A 24,582-nucleotide genomic window follows, 5' to 3' on the forward strand; every position below is an offset into this window, starting at 1 on the left:
GACCAAATAATCAAAATCCTTGGTTTGTGGCTTCTTTTGGCCAGATTTCTCACTTCCTCCTCCTCTCTTCCACAGGACTGAAAGGCTTTACATTGGCTTTATGGTAAAATGCAATCCAGTAGCCATTTCTACTAAAAGCATGTGATTGCATTTACCAGAGCTAGGACAGGTGCATTTTGCACCAATTGAGATATTTCACACTACGTCAACATTTTTATTTCAGGGGCTTTTTACCATAAACACTTTCAAGGAAGCCTTTAAAACTCACTAGACTCATCTCGATAACTGTCTTGGTCAAATATACCTGTGAGTTTAGACGTTTGGTGTTCTGAACTGGGCATGGTTTATTTTTGATAATGAATTTCATTTGATTGATTATATCCTTCTTCAAAGCAATACTGGCAGTGTCCTTGATAACATACAGTGGTGTGAAATAGTGTTTGCCCCCTTCCTGTTAAAACATAAATTAACTGGTTTATCACATCTTTGGAAAGCTTAGTTGAATGTCTCTAGCCACACCCAGGCCTGATTACTGCCACTCCTGTTCTCAATCAAGAAATCGCTTAAATAGGACCTGCCTGACAAAGTGAAGTAAACCAAAAGATTCTCAAAAGCTAGACATCATGCTGTGATCCAAAGAAATTCAGTAACAAATGAGATACAAAGTAATTGAGATCTATCAGTCTTGAAAAGGTTATAAAGCCATTTCTAAAGCTTTGGAACTCCTGCGAACCACAGTGAGAGCCATTATCCACAAATGGTGAAAATATGAAACAGTGGTAAACCTTCCTAGGAGTGGCTGGCCGACCAAAATTACCCCAAGAGCGCAGCGACGACTCATCCAAGAGGTCACAAAAGACCCCACAACAACATCCAAAGAACTGCAGGCCTCATTTGCCTCAGTTAAGGTCAGTAGTTCATGTCTCCACCATAAGAAAGAGACTGGGCAAAAATGGCCTGCATGGCAGAGTTCCAAGATGGAAACCACTGCTGAACATAAAGGCTCATCTCAGTTTTATCAGAAAACATCTTGATAATCTCCAAGATTTTTGGGAAAATACTCTGTGGACTGTTAAGACAAAAGGTTAACTTTTTGGAAGGTGTATGTCCCGTTACATCTGGTGTAAAAGTAACACAGCATTTCAGAAAAGGAACAACATACCAACAGTAAATATGGTGGTGGTAGTGTGATGGTCTGGGGTTGTTTTGCTGCTTCAGGACCTGCAAGATTTGCTGTGGTAAATTGAACCATGAATTCTGCTGTCTACCAAAAAATCCTGAAGCAGAATGTCCGGCCATCTGTTCGTGACCTAAAGCTGAAGAACACTTGGGTTTTGCAGCAGGACAATGATCCAAAACACACCAGCAAGGCCATCTCTGAATGGCTTAAGAAAAACAAAATGAAGACTTTGGAGTGGCCTAGTCAAAGTCCTGACCTGCATCCAAGGTAAAAAGGTGGTTCATGCTCGAAAACCTTCCAATATGGCTGAATTACAACAATTCTGCAAAGACGAGTGGGCCAAAATTCCTCCACAGTGCTGTAAAAGACTCATTGCCAGTTATCGCAAATGCTTGATTGCAGTTGTTGCTGCTAAGGGTGGCCCAAGCAGTTATTAGGTTTATGGGGGCAATCACTTTTTCACACAGGGCCATGTAGGTTTGGATTTTCTTTTTCCCTTAATAATAAAATCCTTAATTTAAAAACTGCATTTTGTGTTTACTTGTTATCTTTGTCTAATATTTAAATTTGTTTGAAACATTTAAGTGTGACAAACATGCAAAAAAATAAGATATCAGGAAGGGGGCAGACACATTTTCACACCACTGTAAATGCCCAAGCCGCATCTGGCTCTTAGAAATTCAAACAAGTAGGCTTGCATGTAGTATAGAGAGAATCATTGCGTCTGCTATGCATGTCATGGCTATGCATGTCTCCCCCCCCATGAGTCACGTGGTACAGCCCACCATGTGCAGGGGATTCACATGTGTATTATTTGTAACCACGCCCCTGGGATTGCACACACCTGCACAGGGTTCACTGTTGAATCTATCTATTTAAACCCCTGTCAGTGTGTGCACCCTTGTTGGTCATTGTGGCTACGTGTGTTAATTTCGCTCTCTGTAGCTGTAACGTTAGTTTGTGTAGTCCTGTGTTAGTGTATGTATTCTTTGTTTAATGTTGTGTAGAGTCATGTTTACTGTAAGTGAGTGCCACCTGTGTCGTATATGCTTAATGCTAATAAACGTCTTGCACCATTGAGGAAGTCTGTGTGTCCTGCCCTGTGCTTTGTTGCACTCAGGCCAGCTAAAGTTACATTGCAGTTCTAGCCACACATTTGTAGATTTTACCATATTGTTCATTCTCTCATTAATGTTGCTGGACTTTTGCTTTGAAATGCATAGTTGTTTTGTGTAGAATGCAGCTATGTTCTGTGATGTATCAGATTTCAGATGCTGATCAAAGTATCTGAGAAATCCCTGTGACCATCCCTGCACACACTTTTGGTAATGCACCACAAATTCCTCTGGACTATTTGAATCAATTAGCTGTTCATCTTTCAGGACCTTCACATCATCCCTCTTCCCACCCTTTTTCTTGACCCACAACTCAACATCTTGTAAATTGTGGTAGAACACAAGACAAATATCTGGAAAATTCCTCTTCAAGACACCAACAATTACTCTCTGTCAACAGTGAGAGGGATATTTTAAATCTTTTAAGATCCCATTTCAAGATTTCAAAGAATTTCCACCAGAAACTTTTCATGATGCTGCAGGAATTTGTGTAACAAGATTCCCAGTGTAGACAGGGTATTTCAATTAACTAGCACAGATACATAATCTCCCATCTCTAATGTCATAGCAAAGCTATGGCTGTTCCAAATTGGCACAGGCTAAATCAATAATGTCTGGCATGCCAGCAAAAATGATAAGGTCAGGGAAAGTTGTAATATGCCAAATGAAACCTGGCAGCTGTTACACCGGGTTATGTAGGCTGAACATTTCATCTTGAGAAATTCTTCTGTTGGCTCTATTTGCACACAGCATGTTCTGGACTTGCTTCAGGTTATGTGGGATGTCAACAGGTATTTTTTTTTCCTGAAAAGTGTTGCAGTCATTGGCCAAGACTGACTTATAAATACTAGAAGGGGCTTGCCCTTTGTCATGGAGAACTATGTCAGAGAATATACTTTTTTTGGAAGCAATAAAAAATTCTGTCAGTTTTGGCATCATCATGTATACATGGAACATGAGTAGTCTCATCTCACAAATAATGAATCAAAAAGATTCTATAAACACTCTTCCTGAAGACTAAGGACCATTTTTCACATTGAGTAGTTCTTATGTGATGATAATGCTTCAAGATTTTCCCCCCATATTTATTTATTTTTTTTACCCTTTCTGCTTGTCATTTGATCGAATCAAAAGTCCATGACTGGTCCGCCTGTGTTGTGTTTCTGAACACTACTGAGAATTGTCTCTGCGGCACAGAGGGAGCAAGAGATGAGGGTGAAAGACAGAGAGCTTTATTATCCATAAATCATACAACTGCAAAGCAGCGACAAAACAGAAAATGAAACAGGCGTTTGAAGTAGCGTTGTGTTCTGTCGTAGTAAGTAGCTCCGCGGTCAGCTAATATGCAACGCTGACATCAGGCACCTGTGAGTTTAAATAGCAAAGGAAGAAAACAAGGAACAGGTGAGGAAAGTTAACAGGTTGGTGACTCCAATTCAGATTCCAAAATGGGCACTTCTATACATGCTTATAGACAGTCACACACACACGTACGTACGTACGTACATACATACATATCTATACACACACTCACACATTGTTTTGCATCGGACTAGTGCCGAAGTCAAACCTCACACAAATAAACTATGCACTCCTGTTGCAGTCTTGCACATTATCCTACTTGCTGCTAGAGTACTGTACTAAACCAGCGCTGTACTCTGAACTGTTCTGGCTGCTACCGGTGACTGCTATGTTCAGGGTAGCATGTCACTGATTGCTATGCACAACTCGCTTTACATATGCCCAGTACTGTGTACTGTACTAAATTGCACTGTCTGCTCATTTTGTATTTTGTATTTGTCCTGTCCTGTATTTATTATTGTTCATTTAATGTTTATTTAATGACATTTTGCACTATATTGGACTGTTTGCACTTGTGTAGCATGTTGTCTGTTGCACTGTTGTTTTATGTTGCACCATGGTCCTGGAGGAACATTGTCTCGTTTTTGTTGTGTACTTGTATATAGCTGAAATGACAATAAAACCTCTTTGAACTTGAACTTGACTGGGAATGTGGCAGGTGTGCGGTGTGATCCTGCTGGATGACCGGCCAACCGTGGCCTTCTTTCATTGTAAATTCTACCTCTTTTTGCATCTAATTCATTTCTCCCATTTCACAGCTTTCACTTAATAGGTTTAAAATGGGAAAACAAAAGCTTAAAGTAAAAAGGATTGCTTTCCTTTTGGATCACAGATTTGTCATTTCAGCAGTAGAGAGTACCTATGAACAGTAAAAAGTTAGAGAGGTTTAGTGTTCCTATGCTGTCATTTTACGTTTATGGCATTTTTCGTACAACCATTTCACTGCGAGTTATACTGTGTATGACTATGTATGTGACGAATAAACTAAACTTGAACTTGAACAATTTTAGTACATTAAGCCATATTAAGCTTAGTATTTCTGTCCTACCAAGGTTTCACCTGGAGCACAGCCATGACAGAATGGCGTAGTAACCTGCCAAGGACAGACATGTTTACCCTCGCTACTTCAAATCCTCTTTCCATTGTGAATTCTCTAGACATCTGCATTAGCTCCATTCTTGAGCAGTAATTCTCTGACATTAGTATTAAGCTACACGGCCCAACATGGGGTAGTTGCTCTGAACTAAGGTTGTAGCTTACTCTACAGCACTTGCTAACTTTGTCGGGTTTTTTTAATTGGATGTAGTGGTTATCTATCGATTCCCTCAGAAACCCTGCTTCCTCAGCAGTCATTGCCTGTTTTAACCCTCTGTAGCATCCGTCTGGCAACTCTGATGAATCTCATGCTGAGTATCTGCATCACAGGCTCCGCATCGTCCAGTGCCACTCCAGCTGTCTCCCGCAGGTGAGAATGACCATTAATCCCCTCCGACAGGCATGGGGTCCCTCCTGCCGACAGCTGAGCCCCATGTACACAGACTCCCACAGAAGCCAGTAAAGAGCGTCAGTAGAGAAGTGTTTTTTTTTTTCTCAACATACAACCACCATGCCTTAAAAACACTTATTATTGAGTTTAAATTTAGGATGTGTCTGCATTATTTTTGGGACACTTGGCATGGGACACGTTTTCCTACTGGCAATGAAAGCTGACCTCAGTGAGGTTAAGAACCGGAGGCCTGTGAGCTTGTCATGTGTTCATTATAGAGTCCTCTCTAAAGTACTGGTTAACCGCATGTGGGAGGTGATCAGGCGGATCATTCATTAGGATCAGGTCTTCTGTGTACCTGGCACATCTGTTTTTGAGGTATTTTAGATGAGTCTGGATTAGAGCTCTGTTTAGGTCTCATCTCTTTTAATATTCTTTCAATGGTTATGGTCTTCTATGGTGACATTGAGAGTGTTTTGAAGGTCAGTGGTGGTTTGTGTGTCCTCTTTAAAGTGGGAAGGAGACTTAGGAAAAGTTGCTATTTGTCAGGGATGCTGTACACATTTGCCGCAAAGCTTTTGCTTAACTATCTGATAAAGGAACTTACACAGTGAAAATGTATGTTAGTATGTCTTTTAGCGGAAGGACAGCTAACATAGCTAACAATGTGATAGTGTCATCAGTTTTGGATCAGTTGTCCTCGAGACTCTTCAGTGGCCATAGACTGGCATTCAGGGTCTTCCTTCCCATAGCTAAACATGTCACTGTTGTCATGGCAAGAACAATGTAATCAAAACCATCAATCTTGAATTTTAACAAAAGTGTAATCAAAACACTAATATCACTCTTCAAGACCATAAATCCATGAGGAGATTTACAGCCTAATGGGATTTTCTCAAAGGCCGACAGATTTTGGCCACACCTAGAGATCACAGAACCTGCTTCATCTCTAATGAACGGCGAGACGTTGCTCAGCGTAACTTTCCTCACTGGATAGATGAGGGGAAACACCATAGCAAGTATCTTTCAATGCGGTACCATTCCCAACCAGAATATCTACTTTCTCAACATCATCAATTATGCTGGTTATCCTAGAGTCAGACTTCATGCGCCATCACCTCTTCTATCTCTAAACTACACTCCTCCACGCTGACAGAATCACCACCAACGCCACAGCTATGGCTGGCAGCCGAGGGAATGGGGGAAGACTCATCTCCCTATTTGTCAACGTCAAATTACACTGCAATTATTGTGTAGCTTTTCTACCATTGTCCACCATAAAATATCATTTGCATGCATTTTCTGTCAAAAATACATCTATTTAGGACCGTTTTAGCTTCTGTAGAGTACCTGCTGTAAGGGTTGAGGTTAAAAGTTATCAAGATAATTCTGTGATTTGACCAGCAGGAGGTGCACTTTGACATTACGTTTTAGGCATTTAGCTGATGCTTTTATCCAAAGTGACCTACAATTATGACTGAATACACCTTGAGTGACTGAGGGTTAAGGGCCCAACAGTGGCAACTTGTCATCGGTGGGGCTTGAAATACAACCTTCTGATAACTAGTGAATTATTTTAACATGGTGGTTCTTTGAATAGCACTTGTAACATCATCTATTTAGTCAAACAATTTAATAAGTTCTCTCTGACATATAATAGTATACATTTATATTAAAGTTGTTCTCATAGAATATCTTATAGGAACCATTCAGTATTAAATATCACATGACTAACACATGATTAATACAATACAGACAACTAAAACATACTTGCAGATTTTTTTGGGAACCTTTATTTATATCAACAATACGAATCAATGGCATATAACTAAAAATAAACTGAGAACATTCCATATGTCAGTGTTTTGGTTATAAACAGTATGACAAAATAACCCATAGTACTGATGTATATGCTGCACACATTCCCCGTGTGTTGGGCTAAGATTCACATTTAAACAATCAGCATTAGTAATTTATAGTAATAATATTTCTATATTATTACTACTACTAATGATATTTAACAGCTTATTTATTTGGCAGTGGTTTCAGCTTTGGTCTGAAACAGACAAAGCATTCAGACCAAGTCACACCTATTGCAAGGTGAGAATCACAAGCAGCTGTTCTTGGATCCATTTGTCATGGATGTGCCATCATACTGCTTGTTGCCTGGGGGATTAGAAGTGGGAGAGCTTGTAAGTGCAAACACATTGGGAAAGCATTTCTGTTAGCTTCCAAAAATAAATCCCATGTGGTCTGGAGGAAACATAAAGACTCACCTTTTGGATTTTGGTTTAGATTTTCTTTCTAGTTGACTAATCAGTTTTCTAACCCATTTCTTGGTGGGAGGTGGTGCACACAGTTTCTTGCCCTTCTTTGTGATAAACCTGTAGAAAACAGCAGATAAGAAAATCAGTAAGACAATAGGCTGCTTGCCTTCAGCCCACTTCCATACAGGTCCGTCACCATCCACATCAAACGCACATTTATATTTCTGGTATTTATAACATTTACGACGTAGTTCATGTTTCTTATTTCAGATACATCAGTTTATGGCTGGAGGGAAACTCCATAGAAAGAGAGACCTCATGGAGAGGCATTGCTGACCACTGAGTTACAGTAAGTACTGCCAGAGGAGGAAATCTCAAGGTGACTGGGATGGTGTGTAATATAACTCACACTGTGGCATGCTCTCTGCAGCCCAGTGCTTCTGTCTGGACGTAGTAGGACTTCACCAGGCTGGGTGGAATGCTCTTGTTCTTGGTTGTCAAACAGCAGTCAGCCGCTGTGTCGGTGGCTATGAGAGTCAGTGCACACTGTAATGAAGTATGCGTAACAATAATCGCACTAATCTCACAGTGAACATATGGACTTAAGATGAGTGCACTGGTTTCAAAAAGAAGTATTCACTATAAAGTTAAAATATTGTTAAAATGTACAGTGTTAATTCTAGAGTATTTATTGTTAGTGAACTCTACTAAAAGCTACATATAGTACCTCCACGGGTAGGCTGTGTGTTGACACATTAGTTTATACACAAAACAAAAAGTCTACAGCAGATTTTTAAAAAAGTTCAGTCTCTTAGAGGATCCACTGTAAATAGTTTACATAAAATAAACTTGTATATAAAATATAATGAACCATGTGGGTCTTGCAATATCTAATCTCAGAATAGCGCAAGTCTCACCTTCTGCACAGTTCCAGCTGAAGACCAAGAGCATCATCAAAAAAGTAGCTGCAAGCACAGTCACACTCTTACTCATCATTCTGCTTCAGTGTGTGTGTCCTCCGCGAGTGTCCAGAGCACACCAAGCACGACCACTATATATTCTTGCAATCATACTTTCACTTTCGCCTTCCCCAGATTTGACATAAATGAACCTGTTGTGCAAACAAATCAAATACATATTTTTACCAGAAATCAGAGATACCTGCCAACTGCCCTATTCATTAGAGCACAAAAGAAAACCCCGCCTCCAGTGTGATCCTGTAATGTGCTTATCAGTGTCACATCTCATGGGAAAAAAGTCTTGGCATGCAGTTGATATATCTTACCGTTAATGCTCTGTGGTCTCCTCCCAGTGAGACATCACCAAATTACTTTGAAAAATGATCTAGACTGTCATCAGCTCCTTAGACACTGTATGAAATGAATGCAGTGTCCATTTTAAAAAATGATATTAATACTTGTCATGTGACTGACATTGTAATCTCATGTTTAATTACAGATTGTGTTTGCTCACAATGTTAATCCTTCTCAAACTCATTATATTATAATATCATAATATTCAGTATGATTGTAACAAAAGCAAGAAATAAATCTAATTAGATGGGATATTTACAGCCAAAAATAAAACTTCATTTATATGTTCTCCCCTGATTTCATCTGATATTTGATACACAATGCGAGTTGTAGACCATACAGCAATATGAAGGCACCATAACTGTTCAGACTGAAGGTGAGAAGTTAATATTAAACCATACAACAGGATACGTGAACAGGTTTAACCATTCACAGTCTTTAGTTACACAGAGAAAAGTTTCCTACCATGTTAATCTGTAACTGCACTTAGACCATGTACATGTAGAAGTCACAACCAGTTCTCTCTTCGTGCAGTTTTGTAATAAAGCTTTAGTAGTAAAACTGGTAATATTAACTAGTACAGTAGTCCTAAGGAGATGAGAAGTTAAAGAGGGGAGGTAATGAGATAAGAAGGGGAGATGAGAAATTAAAGAGGGGACGTGGTGAGGTAGGGAGGGGAGATGAGAAGTTAAGGAGGGGAGATTAGGAGGTAGCGAGGAGAACTGGGTGAAGCAATTGTACTTGCACAGATGTATTGCCAATATAGCTACAGTTTGTCACAAGCTACAGGTGCCACGGGTCTACTCCTGACATTCCAGATGTTCCAGGTGCTCCACCTCCTCTGTGCACTTTCTTGTTTTTGTTTAATAAATCTCTCCATGCACAAGTGCTCTTATTCTGTCTGAGTTATAATATAAAGTTAGACACACACACTTGCACACAGGCCACAGGGTGGGTGTCTATCAAGGAGGGACGTGTATTCTGCAAATAATACATTTCAATATCCCTCATCACTGTCTTAGGGCTGAGCCAAGAAATAAGGTTTAGACAAGGTTCATATGTTAAATAATAATCTATTTAAACACCAAAGTTGGATAAGGAGTAGGCCAGTACAGTGCAAAAACAGCCCTAATCTCTCTGGAGTTACTGGAGCAATTTCAATAACAAAAGTTTACATACTGTGTTATTAAGTAATCCACCTTTTCAGGTGAAATCCCCTAGATTTACTTGAGGTTTTCTGTCTGAGCACACATCAGCATACAAGAGAGAATTTCTGTGAAGATCAAGATGAGAAAAGATGGCAAACTGTGTCATGTGGGAATGAGATGAAAAGACTTCTGAGAAGCAGAAAAAAAAAACAAAACCTAAAACAGTGATAACAAGAAAAAGATCCCTGATAATGATTGGTAAGACAAAGGTGTTGCAATGAATACAGAATTCACATAATTTGATGGAAATTATGACTCGTGCATTAAAGTGCATAGCAAGCAGAGAAAAATAATAGTAGTATTCTCATTTTTATTTTGTTAATACATGTAATGAATGTTAATAAGAACCAGTTTATTCTTGGTACGGTATTCACATTAATCAATGTACAGGTTTAATGTAATAATACATTCCACCCAGGGCAGGCATTTATCAAGCACCTGAATCTAACAGGGTGGTTTCCAGATCCACTCATGTGATATTAAATAAAAATGAACGGAGCTACGTTATGTTTCTCCAGGATGTGAGATTGAAAAGCCTGGTACTCAGTCTCTCACCAGATGACTTCAATCTATGCTCCATGGAGTATTTGAGCATGCACAGTGGGACACCTCCAGGCAGACAATGAAATTCCTCACCAGGTCCACAGCAGCATGCTGAACAGCCGGGACTGAACCTGTCTGTAGAGTGCACTTCTGGTAATATTCTGGTCAGGACTCAAGGTTTAACCTGATTAATAACAGCAACAATCTAGTTAGTATAATATGTCAGGATATTATTTCATTTATGGCATTTAGCTGACACATTTATCCAAAGCAACTCACATTTATGACTGAACACTATTTGAGCAATTGAGGGTGGTGGGGCTTGAACTGGCAACCTTCTGATTACTAGTCCTTTAATCACTGTGCTACTATAATCATCTCAACATGCCACATCACAACCAGGCCACTTATGTTTTAGAGCAGGGAAAACTCCAGCTGCTGGCTTATAAGTTTTAAGATCTCAGATAGGTAATCTTACAGTGTTTGCTGGTGATCTGTAAAGACTGGAAATGCTGTCGTGATCCAGCTTCCCTCTGCATTTACAGGAAACGGATTTAATGAGCTTGATTCCAAAGGGGTAAGTTCAGTTAAGGACCTATGCAATAAGATTAACCGCTCCAAAGACTTTTATTCAACTTTTTAAACACACTTACACTCATTGCACCAAGACTAGGACTTTTAGGAGCCCAGAATAGACTTCTATTTATTTTGTTCTTGTTGTGCTGTCCTTTGTCAAGGGGCAGTCTTAGTTTCTCTCATGGTTTCTTCCTCATGCTCTTAGCCAAAGCTGGCAAGAAAAAACCTACCTTTCTCGCTCGGGGCTTGGACCCAAACAGCTGTAAAGCTGCTCTGTGCCAACACCGGTTGTAAAATGCTCTGCATAAATATAGACTTGACTTGATTTTGCCTTATGTGTGAGGCACATGTTTCTGTTTCTTAGGTTCTTTTCATGTCCCTTAACTGCACCCTCTCCTTAACACATCAAATCACTTGATTGAAATCTCCTGCCATGATATAATGCCACTTCATACACATATGTGAACGTATGTGGTGTTATTCCTCTCTGCCGACCGAATGAGAGCATTTTTTCTTTCCTTTTCTGCGTGACTGATAATACCAAATAATCACCTTCTTTAAACCTGTGAGGCATTGGATTCCAAAGCAACCGTTTACCTCATGAAACGCAAGAGAACCATGTCTTGCCACACTGCTTTCCCAAATACAGCCAAATGTCGGTCTAATCTCTCTTCACCGGACAGACATTCAGGCCTACGAACCTGCCTACTGCCATTCTGATATTATTGTTAAGCCTTAGGCAAGCATCATGTGGCACCTTCATTTCAGCCACAATACATGTTCACTGACAGTTCACAATAAATCACTGCTTCTTTGACTGCCAAGTATTTGCACTCCCACAAAATTCTCATGAGGCCATGGAGGTCATTGTGGAATGTTTCTACACTAGCTTATCGTGGTGATGATAAGATTATCCGTTCTGTTCCCTATGGTCTTTGCTCCAAGGGAGAAGAAAATACATAAAAACAGCCACAGCTCTTCAATTCTCTTAGCTTTTGTTTCATTCTACTTCGGATGTTACATATTTACAGAATGTTTTAGATGGTAAACAATTAAGCACAGTCCAAGAAACAAACAAGGTGGTTGTTGTTTTTTTGCTCATTCTTTGTTCCATTTGGATGGCTGCCAGATTGTTGGAAACTCCCTCAGAGATGCCAAAGTATAAAAGGGGTGTGTCACTTTCCAGGAAGGAAAGGTGCTGTGTGCCAGGTGGGTATTTTGTCACTCATCTGCTGAAACCAATAGTAGATGTCCAAGATCAACAGACAGTAGCCAATCACCTGTACAGTCTCACAATACAATTGACTGATTCATTCACTGATTGACTGATAGCAAATAATAAAAATAACAATTAAAAAAAATTTGTCGTTAAAAAGACAAAAAATAAACTACTTCACCACGACAGTTCATCAGGACAGAGGTCTATAGCTGGCTAAGGCCACAGTGGCCACAGATAGCATGTAGTGAAAGGGTGGGGTTATTGGTTCAGTCCCAGAAGACTCCATGTGAAGTGGAGGACTAGCCCACAAACACTGCACCTAAAGTCTCCCTGCCCTCTACTGTCCGTGCAACGTGCAAACATACAGCTTACCAGGAAAACATGCAAGCTCCTGTTCATCGAGCACAGACTGACATTACAGCACACACCAATGGTGCATTCTGCCCCACCACCAGATCTGAGGAAAAATATATGACACAGTAGGTCCGCAGGTCTGCTAAATGCCTACATAAAGTGAAAAGTGACCAACCCTGTTCATCCCATTTTCATAAACCTATGCTGTGCTCTCAACCATCCCGCTAATATATAGTTAAGGAAATTATATGACCCCTTTGGAATTATCAGAATATCTGCATGAATAGCTCCTTAAATGTGATCTGAATTTGTTATTACTTAATATTTAAGTCTCACTTAACAAATAACACACAACAATTTACAGTGCCCCTTCATTAAATAAGCGTTTCAATCACTGAGGGGGAAAACATGTGAATCCATTTAACAGATAGTGGAACCCATGTCTATTAAATGGAGAAGGTCTAAGAACCAACAACAGAAATGAGGCAAACCACTGATCTTCACGAATTATGCGACAACTATGAAAAGGATAACCAACACCAAAAATAAAAGTACTAGTATCCATTCTAAGAGGAATAAATTAAATGCATCGCCACTAGTGTAGTGGGAAGTTGCCCAGGAAGAGGACACAAATATCATACACAAAGGGCAGGCTTCCATAGGAAAAAGTTAACAAAATGCCCCAAGGATCGGTAGGATCTTCTGGGCCTCAAAAAATGATTTTAGTGAGGCAATAACATGACACTACTAAAGATTAAGCTGACACCATGGTTAAAAAATATTGTGCCAAAGGTTTGTGTGTGCATGAGAAGACCCACAAACCTCTGAAGTCATGTCATCATACTGTTATCAGCCTCATGCTTTTATTCCCAAATAAAATACTCCGGGTCTAATTGATTAATGGGATTTTCAAAGATCATCTGTGTGGTAAGCAACATTTTCTCCCAAATATCAAATCAAACCAAATAAAATGTATTTACCTGGGGCTTTTTACAATACATGTTGTCACAAAGAAGCTTTACAAATGTCCAAGTCCAAGCCCCCAGTGAGCAAGCCAAGGGCAACAGAGGCATGGAAAAACTCCCTAGAACATGAGGAAGAAACCTTGAGAGGAACCAAAACTCAAAGGGGGCCCATCCTCCTCTGGCTGACAATGGTCTCCACAATAGTAACAATTTTTAAGAGAAACAAATAATAATAAAATGAAAAAATAAGCAATTAATGTCTAGGTTGGTTTTCTAGAGATCCTAGTCTTGTCCCGATGGTGTGCATGTATCCGAAACCCATCCCGCAAGACAACGTTCATCAAGGGCCATCAGAAGGTTGCCTGTTCAAGCCCCACCATCGCCAAGATGCCATTGTTGGGCCCCCGAGCAAGGCCCTTAACCCTCAATTGTTCAAATTAAGTCATAATTGTAAGTTCTGGATAAAGGCTTCAGCTCAATGCCATAAATATTCAGTCCTGCTGTGTATTGGTGTTTCTCTCACCAAGCATTCTGTGGGCTGGTCTCCCAAATATCACTGGATCATTTGATGTTGATCATGAGGTTGTTAAAGAGCTGAAAAACATAACAAGTAAGCTAATGCTACTGCACACCGAATACCGCTGATCCTCCTGTATCTCTTGGGAAAGACAGATAGACCATATGGCATGTTTGGAAATACAGCGCGCTTCAACTTATATCATTGTAATGAGCTGTAACTTTTAGTTTCAAAATTCAAGTCGTGTTTTGACTTCTTCGAAGTTCAGAGAATCCAATGACGTCTGGGGAGAACAACGTCGTTTTGTACGTAGAGCAAAAGGTTTTGGATTTAAATGTATTTATTTATCACAGTATGCGATTTTCCCTACCGCCATTCATTTTCCACATAGAAAAATACCTTTAGGCCCCGAGTTCCGGAAATGGGCAAGAAGCTTACTGGATAATGTGCACTTCAGTGACCTATTCATTCATAAATAAAAAAACAAACAAACAATAAAAAAAAAAGTAAACCAGCATTCGGGGAAAGCCCCATATGCTATTTCCAGTAGAGATAAGAGCCGCTACCACCATCCTGGTCAAGGGTAATTTGTTACATGCAAGATAAATTCCCCATAAAATTGACATCGTTTTTTTGTGCAGAATACAGTGCAGTTAGAGATAAGGAGAGACTATCACCATCAACAACCAGCATAAAACTAATTTCATTTGAGTGAAAGCAGAAGACAGGATTATTTCATTTGTTTGTTACAATGTGGTGTCATGCAACAAGTTAAGAGGCTTGACCTTAACTTGTTTAAATTTAAAAAATGGTATTTTTAAAACATGGTGACCATAAAAATGTGATCTCCATCTCAGCAGTGGTCTTGTCTTGACAGCCTAAACCATTCTTAGCAAGGATTTATTTTGTGGGAGTCTTGATCTCTCCAGTGGAGCACCAGAGCTCAGATGGACCCAAAAGCCAACAAATGACACAGTTCACATAAACTGTGAAATGTATAAAATATTTAATCAGTTTTTCCTCATTGCAACATTTAGTTTAAAACAATTTTAAAATAATAATAATTAAAAAAAAATTCTCACACCCTCTACATTTACCTGCTTCTGCCAGATGTTAGTGAAATCCAACAGTTCAGTAAAATATAATGCACTTGCCACCAGCAACATAAAAATGTCCAACACAGAACATACACTTCCACATACACCACAGCAGCAACACAACTATTTAATTGTACCCAAACTCTACCTGATATCATACTTCCCTTCACCCTTTCAATTCTCACCTTTCACTTTCATAAACAAAACAGGAAACATTAAATAAATTTCATTCATCAACAGGGACACAAACATGAAAAACAATAAATAACAGCCAATGCGTACTGAATAAACTAAACATTTCAATCAATTGCATCGCATGAGGCAGCTGTTAAGACCAATCCTCCTGTTACCTGCACCACACCTGGCCTTACCTGGTCTAAACAGCAAACGCAAAATTAATATTACTAACTAATATTATTTTACTGACTCTGAAACTGATAATAGGTGGTTATTGCTACAAAAGAGCTCGAGCAGCAAAGTTAGCACTAACCATAAACTGCTACAAAGTCAGAATGGACAAATAAAAGTAATTTCTCACACACACACACACACACACACACACACACCGGAGCTCACAGATTAATGGAAGCTGCTATGTAGATTGGCAGTCCAGTGCCCTGCTCCAGCATTTCCTGATCCCAGTCCAGGAAACCCCCCCTACATCCCACAGCAGTGTCAGCCCTGCTGTGAGCCAGTGGACTGGTCTACTTATGCTAATCAGTGCATGAAATCAGATGGATTATAGCAGGAAGAAGAATAAACCATCCAGAGCAAATGGTACATTAGAGTGTACTGTGTAAAGGTATTTACTTATTAGCAAGGTAACGGGGTTCATTTAAGGTAGTGTGAGCTAAGTCTTAAATTAAGCCAAACATTGTGTGTAAACCTACAAATTCAGATTCATGCATGAGATAAGGTATCACAGTTCTAAATAACTACCCCCTGGAGGCTGTTCCCCAGTTCTGAGTGTACAATGAGTGTGTACAAGTACAACCCTGCAGCCCCTGACTAAATGCCTTCAGTAGCCACGTGTCAGAGTGGTGTCTAGCAGTAGAAAGGCATCTCCCAACTGTCCTCAGCTACACAGAGGTGCCATGAGTGTCTGAGTCTCAACAAAATCAGTGCGAAATTCCAGCGCCTGTACATATTCGCCTGCCACGTCAGAGAGGTCAGGCCCTTTATGACCTCATCAGTCCAAGCTAGGTTGTAGCCTGTTCTTCCATCCTATTGGCAGTCGTGTCCGGGAAGTTCACCCCTATCGTCCTGCGGCAAGCAGCGTCGCTACCTGGAATTTTCCGGAAGGAGTCTGTGAAATAAGCACGCCACTGCCACATCCACCCTCAGGACCAGAGCGATTCCGAACAGCAGAAATACACTGCTGACAACAAACGCACTGGCTTCAAACATCAGCCTGTGCACACACACACACACACAAACCAAGATGAGTACACACATAGAAACACCCACAAACACAAATGTGTACATGCAAGCACACACACAGGGAAGAGAGATTAAATAAAGTCAGAAGAAATAAGATCAAAATGAAAAAATGGAAGAGTAGATGAGTGATGAACGTGTAAATGAATAAAAGTATGCAGAGTGTAAGTATGTGTGTGTATAATGGAGGGTCACAGAGAGAGAGACTGTGTGAGCACGCACGTGTGTGTGTGTGTGTGAGTATAAGGCAGGGGTTACTGAGAGACTGTCAGAGAGGGAGATTCTTCACTCACTTTGGTGCAAAAACTTTCCACACCATCAGGTGCCTCCTGAGGAAAGCTGCAGCACAGACCGAGGCCAACACCTGTAGACACCACAGAGTAACCGGTAAACACAGAGACACACACCTGTAGACCTACACACACACCCTGAAACAGACACCTGCAGGTACCTGAGCATGCACACACACAGACCATAACAAAATCCTATTGACAAAACAGTCCTAAGACAGGGTAGACACAGACAGACAGACAGACACACACACACACAGAAGCAAACACAGATTAAAACACAGCCCTGACCCAAAACCAACTCTAACCCTAATCCTCTGCCCCCAGTTTGGCATGTTGTGTGTGTGTGTATGTGTGTGTGTGTAGTGGGCACCTGAGCTCCACTGACGAGCAGATAGCGCACTGCAAGCTGCAGGAGTGCTGAACTGAACTGCTGTGGGTTTTCTCGCAGTTTCATCTCCATGGCAACATCATCTCCATCCTCCCCGGCAACTGAGCGACCAGACCGAGTCCTGCGCACCTCACACACCAGTGGCCAGAATAGCAGCAGTGGACATGCAACTGCTCTCACACACACACAAACACACACACACAGAGAGAGAGAGCAGGGCTGCACTAGTTACTCTTGAGCCTTGTATAACTATACTATACTTTCTGAAATTAACATGTACATGTGAACAAGTAGAAAATACACAAATATGGATTCAACATTAATTAAATGTTAAAAATGTATTATTTTTACTGCTTTGACATCTTAGTCAAATGTTTCATTAGGACTTCACTTTAATTATGAATGTGTCAGAATGTGGTCAAAGCTCTGTGGATGTGGTCAAGAATGTGGTCAAATCTGTATTTCAAAGCGAAAAAGTTATTAAAGAAATATTTTGGCATTTTTCAACCCAAACTGTATAAACTGCATTTGTAGCATTTGGTTGTTGGCCATATGTAATAATTCTGATATATTTCTTGGTACTTAAAAAAAACTAGAAATGCTTCTGATTGGGAACAAACTTAATGCTTGTTTACAAAATGTATCAAAATACATGCTGATGTAATGCAAATTCAAAACTACAACCAGTACACAGTCGAGGACTGTGCATATAAATGAAAGCCTAATTTACAAATGCTTTTGTCCTTAGAATTCATAAAAGTGTTTTACAAAAATGTTTTGCATAAATTGTCTGCCCCTAGGGTTCTGTTATGTGTTTTCACAGTCTGCGGGTTTTATTTCCGTCTCCAAGTAGAGGGAAATGTGTTTTTCATGATAACTAATGACACACTACAGCTGTGGCAGACAGAGATTGTAGTAGGAATGTTCCTTTAACCATTTATCACCTCAGTGATGATCTGCTGAAAACGATAAACTACACTATTAGTAATTATTGAACAGCCAAGCACAGGTGCCATCAAACTCCAAGTGCCAGTTTGTGCATAAAAGGCACCCCTGGAGCTCAGAGTCTACCTGCAAACAGGATGTGTGAGGTGAAGGTGTTGAGGGTGACGAGCGAAGCAGGCAGCACGGTGCCTGCATGGCCTTGCGGAAAGCCCACGAACGCAGCGCCCCATTGTATGGAGGGGAAGGTGGGCAGGTGACCTGTTGCGTGGAAGAACTGGGATGCGGCCAGTGACCACAGTACCACTGGAGTCCATGGCACAGAGAACCCACCTGAGAAGAGTCACGTGGAAATGAACACCATTAGTGGGGGACTACATTTCTAAATTTGTTTCTAAATTAGAAATACATTAAAAGACGTTGTCGTTAATCAACACAAATGGTTGTAATACCGCTTACATTACATTTCAGATTACATTAATTTTGGAAATGGTAGCATTCATTGATGAACAACATTAGCCTTTATGTTAACTCTGAGCTGTATAGTTTTCTTTAGCACCTTAGTTTTTTTATGGTAATTGAGCTCTTCAATGCTGTCGCTCATTTATTTATTTTAGGTATAGCATCGGTTTAGAGTGACAAAGTTCAGCTTTACTGGAGTGACTCTGAAGGCTGGAGAGGGTGCAGGTGGAGGCATGCAGGTGGAGCAGAGCTGTGGCCTGCAGCAGAAGCATCAGGAACGCCAGCGCCATGCCCTCAGGGTGGAGCAGAAGCAACATCAGGCCCAGGAGTCCACAGAGCAAGACAAGGGGTGCCGAGTACACTGTGCCCAGCCCGTAGGCCTCCACGGCGGGGCGGCCGTCTGACTCTGCCCCCAGTGCGCTGCCGTCTTCCAACGACTGGCGTATGCGCTGGTAAAGCTGCGGTACAAGGTGGTGCAGCTCCGCCTGTGGGCTGATGCCCGTACTCGCGCGGTACCTGGGCGGAGGCATGGGACCCCCGGAGCTGGGAGGTCCGCGGCTCTTCAGGTACACCATCAGCGGGTCCAACCACAGCAAGAGCAGCCCGAGGCCAAGCAGGCCAAAGCTCACCCGCGGCATCACCACCCGCGCCAGGCCGATAAGCTCTGCCAGGTTCCTGAAGCTGTCCTCCGGAGCGGCACTGACTGCCCAGTGCAGTCCCATGCAGACAGACGCCAGCGGGAGCAGGCAGCGGGCGGAGAACCTAGCCACGCCCGAGCCGTTCAGGTTCCCGTAGTGGCGGAGCCAGTGGTGCAGCAGGAAGGCCCAGGCAGAGAGGGCCACCAGAGACAGGACATAGTGCACGTTGCGCACACGGCTGTCCTGCAGGCGTGACAGCGGCATCAGGAAGGCCGAGGGCTGGCAGGAGCCCTGCTCCTCACGGCAGTTATGGAAGGAGAGAGAGAGGTAGAGGCAGGACACCAGCACGCTCAGGCAGACCAGCAGGAAGGTGCTCTCCCGGCGGACCGTGGAGGGTGGCACTGTGGGAGAGTGCAGCCCCGGGGGTTTCTGCGCATCAGCAGGGGGAGCAGGTACCAGGAAGCCATCCCAGTTCAGGCAGACTGGAACGTAGACTCCCAGCGTGAAGAGAAGGAAGGTGACCACGCGTCCCTCCGAGATGATGTAACTGTCTGACAGCAGGGAGGCACATCGCAGGAGGAGCAGGAGGAGCGGTGCCGTGAGGAGTCCCCGGGGAGAGAGCCTGCCACGGGGACACGCACGCCAGGTCCTCCACAGGAACAGCAGCTCCGACCCCAGTGCTGCAGCTCCCAAACCCCACGACGCTTCCGCGGAGCCCAGCGCGAAGAGCCGCACGGCAGCCACCGCCAGGCCCGCTGCCAGGCCGCCGAGCACCGCTGGCTTCAGTACACCGGCCCGCAGCACCACGGACGAGAGTTCCGACAGGACATAGCACACGGCACACGCACCACAAAGCACCAGCAGGCCACACGCCATTTTCACGGGGTTGAAGCGGGCCCAGGAGGCACGGCAGGTCTCCCTAACAGAGCTCAGGTACTCCTGCATGGAGACCACGAGAGCAGGGGGGAGAGGGGTACCGGTGTGCACGGAGCTGAGATACTGGGAGGACAACTGGGAGAAGTGGGCACGCAGGTGCCACAGACTGTCTGCCGGGATGTCTGTCGCCATGTTCGAGTAGGTCTCCAGAAAACGGTTTACCTGCAAGACAAAAAAGATTTTAGCCAATATTAACAAGCAGACCACATACAACAGGATATGCACCGCAAGTTTGGAATTTCTATGCATCTACCTATATTCTAATAGTGTTGACAGCTTACATACAAAATTGTTCTTTCTAACTGAAAAAAATTCTAAACTTCAGCGACTAGTGTACTTCTCGGTGTACTATTGGTAGGTTTATTTATCTCGTCATTCCTGGTCACCTGTTTGACATTAATCCACAGCGCCTCCTCCTGGCTGAGAGCCAAAGGTACACCCAGAGTGGTGTTGAGGGGGAAAAGGGGCAGTAGAACCTGGCCCATGCTGCTGTAGGGTATGGGCACTCCCAGTAGCAGTGCCAGCGTGGGCACCAGGTCGGTCTGCGGCACCACCTCTGGCTCTACCTGCACAGACTTCATAAAGATAGACCTTCTGCGATCTTCGAATCATTTGTTCCTCACAAATGCTGCATGTCACTGATCACTTGAGCTATACAAAATCTGCAAACACATGCATGTGAGACCAGAGCTACAGAACATATTGCTTATTAACATGTACTAGCTGGTGCACTACTGTTATCTTAGAAGGCTGAAATATGCAAATGTTCTATAATAGCTACTTTCAGGCACACAGTGTATCAAATTATTGTATTCTATGAGCATCCTGACAAATCCTATATATTCCAGATGCTGTGTGGGTGGTTTGGTGAATCATTGTATTCACATGGTCAAACACACAGACAAATTTAATCAAAATAAAACAGGCCAACCTATGATATTGATGTGTAAGACATTTTAGAACATATTGCTATTGCATTATATACCAGTACAATCACAATATGGTGGTTTTGTCCATATTGTTCAACCCTGTTGTGGAAGTAGTGGCATATAACATACTGTGGTACATTACCACGTTGCCTTGACTAATGGAATTCAGTTATGGGCATGCAGGAGGTGAGAAAACACGTACTGAAACGTAATGGAACACCTTTCACTGTCAGAAGTCAAAATGAGGCAGACAGATATTCTACTGTTTTAGATTCACAAGCATCACAAGCCTTGGCCCAGTTGACATACTGACTCTGTGGTAAATAACAGAACAACACCTCACCTGTATGCACTTGGTCATGCGCTGCCATGTAATAAGCGAACATGAATGCTACTAGTAACTAAGTGTGGGTGATATGATCATATTCTATGATTATTGTTACACATTATGATTTCTGAGCACATCAGCGGTATCATCAGTCCTTTTGGACCCTAACCAGCTATCAGCTGAACTCAGGAAAGCAAACTATTTTGAAATATTTCATGGACTGCACAAAGGGCCTCAGAATGCCTGATATTAAATCTTTGGCTTATCGCTCACCTCTTCTGCCCATCATCTACCATCACGTATCTGCGTTACAGCTGAGTAGGTTGGGGACCTTTAGTGGTGGGGCTGTCTAGTGTTTATAGCTTCAGCAGGTCACCTGTGAGCTGGGGGCCAGTAGCAGGCCGGAACTGCTGTAGAGAAACAGAGCTGCATCCGTCTCCTTCTGGCTCTCTCCTCCATGGTCACCCGTGTCGGTCATCCCGTGATCTCCCAGCACCACCAGCAGTGTGTCATTCTGTAGTCGCTGAATCACAGATCTGGAATCATCGACGGGTGGACACAAGACACCCTTAGTGCTTCTGCAGTACATTGTATTTTCCATGAGTAGTATGACCAATCAGCACGGCAGCTAATAATGACTAAAGGCTACAACAAAAATAATCCCAAACAGCACCGCACATTATGACATGCTAGTTGGTGGACACTAGTCTTAATTTAGCATTAGCATCTGCTTAATTTACTATTAGCAACGTTAGCATCGGGTGTGTTAGCTTAGCAGTGGATCTCCAGTAGCAGGGTACTTCGGGTTTAACCATTTTAACGCTGACCTGAAGACTCCATCCATCTGAGTAAGCTTTTCTGCCATGGCAGGGTGGTCAGGGCCGAATCTGTGGCCGCAGTGATCCACTCCCAGGAAGTGAGCGATCAGAACGTCCCAGTCATTTCCTTCCACTGTGGGGAGGACACTCGGCCGTTACATGTTCATCAATTCGGCTGGCTAAGCGTAGAATGCAATCAAGGTCTAATTTGTTCCGGACCCGCTGCTCAGCAGGTAATAACAACCTGAAAACCTAGGTGGAGTCAAATACCTCCGCTTTAAACGCCCTAGACACTCACAAATGGGGAAGATGTTCTGGAGGATTCCGTTGTCCACGGTGTGCAGATCCTTCACGTTGAAGGACGGGAAGGGCAGTGAGCGATGGAACCCTCCAGGGAACAGACTGACCCATGTGTCATCGCCCATGAACACTACTCGCTTGCCTTCAGACACAGGAAAAGAGGAGAGAAAGACAATTGTTAGCCTCAGTCACGTCTGGGTGGTCACATCTGACTTAAAAAACCTGTCTACTGTACGATTTGATGCAACACAGGTTAACCTGTCTCCTTAAGGTCCTCAAGTGGAATACCAGGATGTTTTATAACTCATTAAGCAATGGATGTGAGACACATGGCCCATTGTATCTTTACTTGGGGCAAAACATATCCAATTAGTTATCTGAAAAAGATATATGGATGTTAACATTGGGCTGAATTTTAATGAATCAACTGAACTGCAGCCAAAATCAGCTGACACTGACGACCTCCTACCCTAATGCTCGTGAAGTTGATATACGAAGCTGACCTCATGCTTTCATAGCATGGCTATACTCACCCGCTTGACCCAGCTGGCGGACCAGGTTGTCCTCCAGGATGGCGCTGGAGGCAAAGTTGTTCCCTACGTCGATGAAAGTTGGCAGTGACCCAGTGGTGAAGCCCTTGATCCTCTGCATGGTGGTGGTGGGCGGATCCGCCCTGAAGGTATAGAGCCTGGCATGGGACGGCCTCGACGATGCCATCTCATCTAGGACTGGCAGTTTGTTCTCAAACGGTCTGGGCAACGTGTTGCGCGGGTCATAGCGGGCGAAGTCGGCCTTGAGAGCGTCAACGATCAGGATGACAGCCCTACGGAAACGTGGCTCTTTCAGGCAGAAATCTCTGTTGCCTGATGTTCCTGGAGGTAAGACATCTGCACAGCTGCTGGTCCTGTTCACCTCCAGCCGCACAAGAAGGAAGCCCCCCACGAAGAGGAAGATTCCCACGTAAAACACAGAGCACAACCACAGGAGCAGGAGCAGGATTGGAAGCCTCTTCATTCTGGTGGTTGTGGAGATTGAAGCAGGGGATAAATTAACAGGCACTACGACAAGGGGAGGTGTCTTTGGAAACACTGTAAGAATGTTTTAGACTTTGTGCAATGTTAGGTAACGTAGTAGAACTTATTTATCGAAACAACCTCTTATCCTGTGGACTGTAGTGGAATATCCACTCAGTTAAACGGTACGTGAAACGCAAATAACAAGATCCTAGTACAGGTGTACGATTACCGCTGATAACTACAGCTCGTTACGGTTACTCGCCTACAAACTACTGACCTTGTAAAGCTCCGTTCGTCCTCTCTCAAAGGGTCAGTCGGGACTGGGAACGCGCCCGCAGCATACACGGCCAGAAGAACCTGGTGCCACAAGTGAATGCTGAATTACCCTCATCCGAACCCCAGTTCGGGCTTCAGGTCCGGACCAGTACCACACTCAACACGAGACAGCGAGCCTTGTTAATATTGGTCGCCTCGCTGCGCGGTTTCTACTTCCGTCGACACGCGAAAACCGGTAGCAACCTAGTGACTGTCAAAGTAAAAGTCACGTGTTGGTGTTTGTATTTGACACAGCTAGCGCACAACCAAAACAATGCAAACCGAATTTAGTTACCGACACAAATCAATTCTAACTTTTAGTGCTTATACAGTATAGCGACACTTCCTATTCCATTTTGTTCTTATCTTGCATGTGTTAGTTGCATCTGAAATTTACTCACAAGGGTGTAAAACACCAAAAGTGAACTCACTAAAATCTAATCCCTCCAGAACACATACTTGGCAGCATATTCTCTGCATGTCATGTGCAGTGCTAATAAAAGACCCGACATACATGTATTCTGAATTCTTTTCCCTGCATAGAGCAAAAGCACTTGCTTTTGCCTAAGGCACAAGCT

At 42.7% G+C, this 24,582-nt stretch overlaps 2 protein-coding genes across 2 annotated transcripts; both read right to left on the reverse strand.

The window, feature by feature from the left end:
- Positions 1–6,913: 6,913 nt before the first annotated feature.
- On the reverse strand, positions 6,914–8,607 carry LOC113575139 (C-C motif chemokine 3-like). The gene is made up of 4 exons (XM_027006467.2): positions 8,328–8,607; positions 7,820–7,937; positions 7,420–7,527; positions 6,914–7,309 (listed from the first exon to the last, which is right to left on the reverse strand). The coding sequence occupies exons 1-4, from the start codon at positions 8,404–8,406 to the stop codon at positions 7,294–7,296; spliced, it is 321 nt and encodes a 106-aa protein (XP_026862268.2). The 5' UTR covers positions 8,407–8,607; the 3' UTR covers positions 6,914–7,293.
- Positions 8,608–15,092: 6,485 nt separating this feature from the next.
- pigo (phosphatidylinositol glycan anchor biosynthesis, class O) lies at positions 15,093–24,310 on the reverse strand. The gene is made up of 11 exons (XM_027006468.2): positions 23,967–24,310; positions 23,207–23,688; positions 22,672–22,815; positions 22,383–22,506; positions 21,932–22,091; positions 20,685–20,873; positions 18,918–20,460; positions 18,392–18,595; positions 17,303–17,490; positions 16,933–17,003; positions 15,093–16,613 (listed from the first exon to the last, which is right to left on the reverse strand). The coding sequence occupies exons 2-11, from the start codon at positions 23,685–23,687 to the stop codon at positions 16,484–16,486; spliced, it is 3,234 nt and encodes a 1,077-aa protein (XP_026862269.2). The 5' UTR covers position 23,688; positions 23,967–24,310; the 3' UTR covers positions 15,093–16,483.
- Between the last annotated feature and the right edge of the window lie 272 nt (positions 24,311–24,582).

The sequence above is a fragment of the Electrophorus electricus genome, chromosome 17 (genome assembly GCF_013358815.1).
Source record: "Electrophorus electricus isolate fEleEle1 chromosome 17, fEleEle1.pri, whole genome shotgun sequence".
Taxonomy (NCBI): domain Eukaryota; kingdom Metazoa; phylum Chordata; class Actinopteri; order Gymnotiformes; family Gymnotidae; genus Electrophorus; species Electrophorus electricus.